The 9,219-nt window shown below is 37.3% G+C and overlaps 2 protein-coding genes across 2 annotated transcripts; one reads left to right on the plus strand and one right to left on the minus strand.

Moving 5' to 3' along the window:
• The first annotated feature begins 1,155 nt into the window (after positions 1-1,155).
• On the plus strand, positions 1,156-4,690 carry LOC145213216 (uncharacterized). Its single transcript, XM_080081449.1, has 7 exons — positions 1,156-1,502; positions 1,847-2,010; positions 2,244-2,534; positions 2,753-2,895; positions 3,537-3,687; positions 4,284-4,476; positions 4,585-4,690. The coding sequence occupies exons 1-7, from the start codon at positions 1,372-1,374 to the stop codon at positions 4,688-4,690; spliced, it is 1,179 nt and encodes a 392-aa protein (XP_079937575.1). The 5' UTR covers positions 1,156-1,371.
• A 405-nt stretch (positions 4,691-5,095) lies between these two features.
• Positions 5,096-8,017, minus strand: LOC145214285 (putative aldolase class 2 protein CC_1201). The gene is made up of 6 exons (XM_080082785.1): positions 7,834-8,017; positions 7,370-7,482; positions 6,822-6,989; positions 6,187-6,318; positions 5,935-6,044; positions 5,096-5,558 (listed from the first exon to the last, which is right to left on the minus strand). The coding sequence occupies exons 1-6, from the start codon at positions 7,971-7,973 to the stop codon at positions 5,397-5,399; spliced, it is 825 nt and encodes a 274-aa protein (XP_079938911.1). The 5' UTR covers positions 7,974-8,017; the 3' UTR covers positions 5,096-5,396.
• Between the last annotated feature and the right edge of the window lie 1,202 nt (positions 8,018-9,219).

A 9,219-nucleotide genomic window follows, 5' to 3' on the forward strand; every position in this document is an offset into this window, starting at 1 on the left:
CAAATCAGCAGCACGTTGCACTAACGCCCAACATTCGGTAAAAATATTACCGGTTTGTAAACATTAAGGTGGACGAACGTCTAACATGTGCCCTGGTGGTGCTTCAGAAACTGTAATTCACAAGTGCGTGTGGGAAAGCTTTCTGTCTTGTCTGTCATCAGGTCCCACTCACAGATTTCTAATGCCGAAAGTGCTGAACTACATTTAAGCGGACAATGTAACTTCTGATTAAAGTCGGCTACGTCGCCGACAAGTTCTTGGTGTACGTGGCACTCAACATTGAAAAATATTGTAAACTTGGTTTAGATATTCTTCACTGAAACAACTTCAACCTTTACCCTTTGTTACGAAAAACGATCCCTCTGGAACAAGAGTTGTACGTTGCTTCTGCTGAGTTTACAATTCAACCTGAATAAAGCTGATGTGTGTTCAAATCGACAAGCTACCTGTACACATGAAGGTGTGTTTGGGATGTCTGGTAGCAAGGTGTTGCCAAATGAACGGGGGGAATTATGCCACTGCCCTTGGAAATGACACGTGCTAAATAACCGATAGATTACCCTTAAACCGTGTGATTTTATGTAGGTGATTAGTTTGGGCATAGTTTCAACCGGTTGTTTCACTCTTTGCGAACAACATGCTTGCAATGGATCAATATACCATATCCCTAATAAATCCAGGTTACGTTTAATTTCAAAGGAGTGGTTTAGCAAATCTTTTTTATTGATTTTTAACGTTAAACTAATGTTTAAGTGGTTAAATTGTAACTTTAAAAGTACAGCTAAGAAAAAAATCTTTTTATCACACAAAAACAAACAATTGCCTAAGAGGGATGCAATAAAAAAGATTTAAAAAGAGGTTCTAAGGCCTTGCTTTCAGGCAAAACAAAAAAAGTCTTATGTGTTGAATGCCCACCAATTTTTGGGGAGCAGCTTGAAATGTTTTCATACTAAACCGATCGTACATATCACGTGACGCTGAAACACGTGACAGCCTTTTATGTGGGACAATACAATTTCCTCTGTAAATCCATCACGCATCTGTACAACAATACTGTACACGTGCCAGATTATGGGGTATAGCCATTTTCCACCGTAATCAATATATATATGAAGTGATGTAAGAGTTATTTTTTGGGGCTAGTCATGTCAATAAGTCAACAGTGCAATCAATATTTTCTGAGATACCACATTCACTACCGAGCTTGGAGTCTGACAGTTAATGAAGTAGGAAAAACATTGTTCACCTTCACGTTATGTCTGTCGTGTTTTTGTTATTTGTTTTTAGTTTATGTTCAAGCCAATTAGTAGTATAGGACACAGCTGATTTCAATTTTGTGTGAGACTTTTAGCATAAGATTTCGTTAACGAAATGACGAATACTAGTTATTTTCGTTTTGATCGCACTAGAGACGGTTCTCTTTGTGGAATGCCGGGTTTTTGCTCCAAGCAAGCTTACAACAGTTGTTTAACGACTCCGCTTTACGCTTGCAGTGAATGCAGGTAAGTGTTTGATAGTAATATGTGCTATTTAGCCATAGTGTATTTACTGCTTGCTTACAAAATAATGTACAGCTAAACCTTGCTTTTAAAAGTATGATAAACAAGTTGATGTTGTTAACTATAACTGCACGGCGAAATTTTCTTTTCAGCTCTCTATTTTGGTATGATTTTGACAACGTTTTTTATTATGGATCTGTCGTAATGTTTATTCACATGTACGAAATAAGATTTTTTGGGATTTATTACTACATAGCGATAAGCCACATGTCAAGTCCCTATCAGTTATTATTGTTGAAGCTGAGGACCACAATGCACGACAAACCGCCTCTTCTTGTTTCGTTAAGCTTGCCTGGCGCCACGATTATTATTCTTGTGCTTGTTCTGATGGCAGTTGCCATACTCGTTGGTAACATGATGGTGATCGGTTCTGTATTTTTCAACGGAGATCAAGGCAGGACCAAGCTGGGATACGTGAAGGCTTCTCTAGCAATCGCTGATTTAATCAACGGTATTTCTGCTTATCTATCCACGTTACATCAATTCTATTTCATTATTTATTTTATCAATTGAAACAGCATGCGTGGACCGCGTGGAAATGTTTACTTTGAGATGGATTTTTTTGTTAATACAGTGAAAATGTGTAAATCATATAAATGTGTAAATCATATATGAGTATATATAACAACCAGATTGTTTCATTTGATCCAGCTAATCGTAATACGGATACATTAATGTCAACAGGTGCTTACGTGTTATTGGTGATCATACCTAATATAATCTGGACCCTTCAAGTGACTTCATCCGAACTGGACATAGCACAAAAGCAGCTAGAAAATTCAGCAACGGCGATAGCTGGCTCTCTCTTTTTTGCACTCACTTTTGTTGCCTCGATTGACCACCTTAACTTCCTCGCCGTACAGCGCTGGACCGCCATCAAGTGGCCGTTCAGATATAGGACAACTGGAAGTAGGCCCACTTTTGTCGGGATCGCTTTTATTTGGTTTGGTGCAATAGCAACGAGCTTGATACCAGGTAATTTTGTTTTGTACAAAAACAAGGCATTGGCCCAGTGAGCTACCTTGCGGCACCCCCGTTTGTGAAATTTTGATTTTGTTTAGAATAGTTCATTACCCGATGACACCATGGTTTGTGACATGTTGACCATTTTGACCCCATTTTGTATCATGACATTTAATTGGGAATCCCCTTGTTTAGAGGCATTGCAGTGATAGCCAGTCTTTTACTTACAGTGATAGATTGGAAACGTTACGTATCCAGCTACTGCCAAACCGTTTTCCTGTACGTGTATCAGATTCAAGTGGAAATCGAGAGGGTTGTGTTGGTGGAAATTTCTATCATGGTTATTTTTGTCATCGTTCCCTTTTTATCAATGGTGAGAGTACAAAATTATAATATCCGAAACTTTATTAAATGTCAGGCAAGTTTTATTTGTCCTGTTTCTTTTAAATTAAGGTGAACTTCGAAACTCGTTCTTTTAGAGCAGTGGTTCTCAAACTTTTTCATTATTTTTTCAAAATGATCCCTTCGCCATTATTTTGAGGGCTCGCGGTCCATAAGCCTAAATGTGTATTTCAGAAAAACGAAAGTTGATTGCAGGATTTTAGCTAGTTATGCAAAATTGCGCATAACAAAGATCCAAAGACAGCATGTGACATCATAGACAAGACATAAAAAAACATTACGATTGTGCGCGAACAATTACATTTTTGATAATTGTCATGCGATAAAGGCTATTGTTTAGCAATGGATACAGTCGATTCTCAATTCTACTTTGATTTAAACTTATTTGGTGGCACAAACTGACCCCAAATAAGATTATAGAATTACTACCTTATCGCGGCCCACCCAAAACTGCCTCACGGACCCCAAAAGGACCGCGGACCCCAGTTTGAGAACCGCTGTTTTAGAGTCTGTAGTCTGTCTCACTGCTTTCGGCTAAAACACAGTTTAGTCGACCTGTGGGCTTTTTATGCTGCTGATAACAGTGCAACAATATGCGAAAATTGTGTTCAGACCTTCTTCACTGTATGGACGGGTTGCCTCGTTTGCGCCAGCACGCGGAAATCAGAGAATCTTCAAAACGATCATACTCGTCCTTCAAAAACAGAGATTTCAATTTGCAAAAGTTTGGCATTAATGGAGATCGGATTCACATTAACCATAAGTATAAAATGTTGGGAAAAAACGTAAACGTCGTACTGTCTGAAGTGATTTCCCTTATGCATGTTTTTACATAAATTACCCAAAGTTAATGGTATCCTGTACAATATGTAACAATTCAACTGTGAACCAATACCCGACTAACTAATATGAAATATTGTATGAAACCACATCGCTTGCCTTGGTTAGCTAAATACAACTTTGATGATAAAGGATCTGAATAAAAAATCTTTCGCTATAGAGATAACCAAAATCAGGGAGACCAAAAACGTTTTTTAAAAGTCGCTAAGGGAACTATAGAGTTGTAAGCGGGTCTGAAATTTGGTCTGGACCCGGGTTGAATACAAAATTACAAGCCTAATACCCGACCTTAACCCGAAAGAATGTTTAAATAAAAGCATAACTAGATTCGATGTTTGGATTCACTATGGTGAAATTGCTACACAAATGTGGTCTAGTGTAAAGTCAGTCACGAATAAAGCCCGTTTTAGGTAAACTTGTTTCTAAACCTAAACCTGAAAAGCTCTACTCGACTTACAATTTCAAAGAGACATAACAAACACTTCATTACAAATTTTTCACCGAATATTGTTTGATTAGTTCCAGGAGTTGTGGCGATACTGCTTTTTTACACCGGAATAACATCATGCGACGTCAACAGTTATGTGTCATTGATCCTTATGCCATTGGCATCGTTAAACAGGCAAGTGCTTTTATTTCACTATAGCAGGTCTGTTCTAAAAACACGAGAATTTAAACAGGGAGCCTACATGAGATGTACCTGTTTGCTGTGGTAAATGCAACTTCTGACCTTTCAGGAAATATATAGCAAATTACTCTTTGAATAACCAGGCAGTGTTTAATTTATTAATTTTTAAGACTTGTTTATTTTGCTTTGCAGCCTCGTCAATGTAGTAGTTTACAGTTTTCGGGACAAAAACTTTCAAGCTGTGTCACGGAATCTTTGGCAAAAGCTTTGTCACAATTCTCCTTCCTCGGGTCGTTAATCTTTCCAGCACAAAACAGGTTCCGCCGAAACCAAAACAGCGAACTAAATTAAGTAAACGCTTTACGATCTGTTGTCATTTACAGCATATCATTCACCTCTCTCATTTTGATAAAGCAAACCAGCACTTACCTGAGCATTATTGCTTCTAGTAAATGTATTACTTGTATAAAATTGACTTAACTATGTTTTTCTAGCAACGCGTTTGCAAAAATATGTTTTTTTCTCGCAATGCATTACACTCTTTTACCATATTGTCTGACTCTAATTTGACTTGGTGTGGGTTGTTTATGTGTGGTGGTTGTAGCCTATTTGATACAATTAGGACAAAATGTGAACTGAATAGTTCCCTTTGACAGAAAACATGGACAAAAACCGACAAAGAATGTTTTGGAACAGTTATATTTGCCAAAAAAAACGATAAAGGTATGTTTTTTAAAAAGAATTTTAAAACTATATGGTGTTGCTTTAATTGTTTATAATGTACATAAAAGTCGAATAATACTACAGATAATATAATGCTTTGCACCTTTTTCATATTATGTACGTTGCTCAACTTAAGACATATAGCTTACACTAAAAGCAACATTTCAACAGATCGGGAGAAAATCTTTGCACTGTGTACAACTCTAAGAAATGAAATGAAACTTGGGATAACCGACTATTGCTATCATAAAATATGTATATAATACCAAAGACATCACTGTCTAGGAGTCGGGCTTTAGGCAATTTTCTGGCAACAAATTTCTAAATGAGTCGAGATGAGCCTGGGCGTGATCGGGATAGTCGTCCTGAAGAAGTTCAATCAGCTGTTTGGTGCGTTCTGGTGCAAGAAGTCTCAATGGTTGACCCGTGCTCATTGCTTTCACCTACAAACATATACATAAACAAAGTGTTACGACTAGGTAAAAACGGCGTTTCAGAAGTTATGTTCTGATTTAGGTGACTTCACACAACTTTGTTGGATTATTCTTGGTGGAGTATGTTAGTTAACTTCAGACTTAAAACGATTTAGTTCCAAACAGTACACATGCTGTTCAGGTTAAATTCCGCAGCACGTCTGCTTAACAAAGTATCACATTTGTGTCATTAAAATCTTTCATTTTGATCGATTAACGAAGCTCCACAATCATGTATTAACGTTTTATTCGGCAAAAAAGGTTGCATCGTACTGTGGTAACACATCATTTATATGTCTTGTTTTTAAATGCATTAAAATTATGGAGAACGACTCAACAGTTTTACCTGAGCTTCGGCAGCTTGTTCCATCGCCGTCATCTTTTCAAATGCTTGTGCTATCGAATGCCCGATCGTAGTGACACCGTGATTGGCCAACCAGAGGACGTGCTTGTTTTCTGTTTATGAAATAACGATGTATCATTGCCCTGAAAATGCTGACCTCTGCCAATCGACATTAGTATCGACATGTCTGCGACATTACTTTTCCCAAATTGCGTACGACCACAATTTGTATCGGGATTTCAAAATGCAACCTACTTCCCAACGTCTGGAACCAATCGTTGTAATAAGTTTCCCAATCTTCCACCTTACTTCCATAATATCCGATGTCATGGCAGAGCTCCATAAAAGTCATATTCAGTTGTTCAATCTTTGCGTTTTTCGTACATGCTAGAAGTTAAAATACGTCAAGCTTATTCATAGTGTTTCGCATGAACTATGTCATTTTATATAAAAATGCTTGAAAAAACGGCACAAATCATTATTATTTTTTTGACAAACATGTTGCACTATCATTTATTTTTGGGTGTGTCACTGGTCTAAATGAACCATTTGGGGCTAATCCCATAGAAACAAACAATTAGTAAAGAAATTAGATTTCCGTCAAAATTCTACACTCTCGTTTTGGGGAGGTACAACAGCAATGTATCACACATGGTATTATAATGGTAATGTTGAATTTAGTTTAAAAAAGGTAATATTATATTTAATTTATTGTGTACATTTGTCCCTTAATACTCGCATTGGTTTATTTGCACTAGTTTAACGTTGAACAACGAGCCGTAAAAAGCATCTGGAAACTAACTTATATTTTACGTCAGCGCTCGAAAACGTTATGATGTGTTCCTGTGGACGTGTCAAAATTAGCATCTACATTGTCCCCGTCGTCTTACCAAGACTCAGTGAGTAAATTGGATGACAATGAAACACAGCTATGCAGTCAGGCCGATTCTTCTGCAGTGCGATCATGATGTGCACAGCTGTATCTGGCATTCTCAAACTTTCCCAGGCCTTTTCACCTTCCGAAAGATCGATTTCCACAATCGATTCCGGTGTGACGTCTGGTTGAGACAATATTACTCAAATGAAAACACTTTAACGCTTGTTATCTTGAAAACTAATTCAACTTAAAGGTTAAATGAAAACATTTAATGGGGTATTTGCACCAATATAAAGAACTTGCTATGCGCTTTGATTCTACATATTTTGTTCAAAATTTTGAGGGATATGCTCGGTAATACATGCTGTAGGTTTTGATTAGTAATACATGCCGTAGGTTGCTGTACGAGCCTACGGGAAATTTTATTCGTTCAAATATGCCAAAATACCTTATTGGTTATACAATTGGTCTCTTTACAGCGTACGTGCTTTGTATTCTCGATTACAACCATCAAATTCTGGAAATAGAATATATATTCTATTTACTTCATATAAAGTCTACCTTTCCAAAGCACTCCAAAAGGCCCTAGCAGATAGCAGGATCCGGTTCCATCCTTTCGTTTAGCAACAGCGACTGCGTGGTTAAACATCGCATTTCTCAGTCCGATTCCGTAACTGTAAACACCAAAGCGTTTGTTTACATTTTATTTGGTTACACTTAAACTGTAAGAAGTATTGTTTAAGAAATAAAACACTTAGGTTTTGTGGTTTAAAAGCCTTGTTTGGAGCGTAGGTTTTGATATTTAAAGAATTTAAGAAATAATTTACCACTATGTAACATTGGCATTAATTCCCTTCTAGTCAATCTTTTGTGAAGCTAATGAGAAACATACGAAATTTTTACTTTTTAGCTTTTAGCCCTTACATCTTGCTGAAGGCGTTTACTGTGAAAGTTGTAGTCGTTTTGTTTAACTCCAAGCCATGTATAAAAAAGAATAAAAAGCATATGAATTAATGCAGTCTCACAAGTAAAATCCACGACAAGCTGTTGCTAAATCCACCCTTGCTTGCCAATTGTCAGGAAGTTCGTCCGGTCTTTTATGGTTGTGACATCGAATAATTTCTGGTAGTTTGTTTTCTGGCTCGTAACTGAAATTGCAACCCATTTTCTTTGTCCTCTCTTTATCCTAAACACACAAAAAAAACTATTGACAGTTTACAAACAATCAAAGATGTGACAAAAACGCCAAATTAAAACCCATTTTCAAGTTAAATACAGTTTACTAAACGCAAGTATTTGGTTAATATTGAAAAACCTATTTACAAATTCTGTCCAACCATGCCCAAGCTGCGCAAAAATGTATGCACGCAACACAAGTCCGTGCCAACTTTATGTAAAACAGCGATCACGTAGCCATATTCAAATGAGTATGTCGAAAAAAAATGTTCAAGATTGTACAAAGCAAAACCAACAAACTCCTTTCCTTCGTTCTTCGTGATTCCGAGCGGAAATCGTGCTTAGCGGAGCCTATACATCTGTTAATCATTTTTTATGTTGAAGTGTTTTGACTTAAATGACAAATACAACAACAAAAGTTGTCGGATATAGCCTATGTGTCAGAGGGTTGAGTGCACAATGTGCCTAGTGCAACTCTTGACAAAAGTTATTTTTGCCCCAAATCATTTTTTTTGTTACTCGATTTTCCAGTTTCACCGTTATTGTGGAGCGTATGAACATAGTTCTGTAAAAAAATGTAAAACAAAACATCAAGAAAGGTAAACTTAAAATTGATGATCTAGATTTCTGAATTTTATGCGATTTTTGTGTTTAAAGCTTTACAGGTGTATATTTTAGGTGAAATACAGTATCACTGCCTATAGAGGAAATTTGAACCCAACGTTTGTCGCAATTTGGTTTCTACAAGTCAAGTCAAGTGATTCCCGTAGTACTGATACCGTTGGGGCACTTTGTTCAGCTAACCACATTCTTCCATCTATGCTTTGAATGATTGATGTGCTCATCGTTGTGTTTCATTGGACAAGAACCTGGTAATGTTCATCTTCTACCTAGATATGAATGACCGTTGGATCTCAAGAACTTTGACTAGTCCTGGGGTTTACACACCCGCCTCACTTAAGTTGGAACTAGTGGGGGAGCCGGTTTAGTCGCCGGCAACTCGACCCGAGACAGGTTGCACTGCAGGGCTACGTGGTGTCAGTGGCAGGTGTAAAGTCTGACCTGACGGAGCCGGGTTTCTAAAATCTAAAATACGTGGGATTGTGTATAGCCCATGCCATGTAATATTTTATAGTCCATCAATATATGTCGAATGGCTATCTTTGGTTAATGCAAAACGTTTTCAAACATGTTTGTAAATGTTGTAGCGATTATAATGCATCGATGTTTTCACT

The sequence above is a fragment of the Phallusia mammillata genome, chromosome 2, assembly GCF_965637545.1.
Source record: "Phallusia mammillata chromosome 2, kaPhaMamm4.hap1.1, whole genome shotgun sequence".
Taxonomy (NCBI): domain Eukaryota; kingdom Metazoa; phylum Chordata; class Ascidiacea; order Phlebobranchia; family Ascidiidae; genus Phallusia; species Phallusia mammillata.

Excerpts from the sequence above, each read along its gene's own strand:
- LOC145214285 (XM_080082785.1), bottom strand. The coding sequence starts at position 7,973 with ATGGGTTGCAATTTCAGTTACGAGCCAGAAAACAAACTACCAGAAATT. Across the intron at positions 7,483-7,833 it reads GCTTGTCGTGGATTTTACTT|TTACGGAATCGGACTGAGAA; the intron begins GTGAGACTGCAT and ends TGGTGTTTACAG. Across the intron at positions 6,990-7,369 it reads TTTTGGAGTGCTTTGGAAAG|ACGTCACACCGGAATCGATT; the intron begins GTAGACTTTATA and ends TGTCTCAACCAG.
- LOC145213216 (XM_080081449.1), top strand. The coding sequence starts at position 1,372 with ATGACGAATACTAGTTATTTTCGTTTTGATCGCACTAGAGACGGTTCT. Across the intron at positions 3,688-4,283 it reads CGGATTCACATTAACCATAA|TTCCAGGAGTTGTGGCGATA; the intron begins GTATAAAATGTT and ends TTGTTTGATTAG. Across the intron at positions 4,477-4,584 it reads AGATGTACCTGTTTGCTGTG|CCTCGTCAATGTAGTAGTTT; the intron begins GTAAATGCAACT and ends TTTGCTTTGCAG.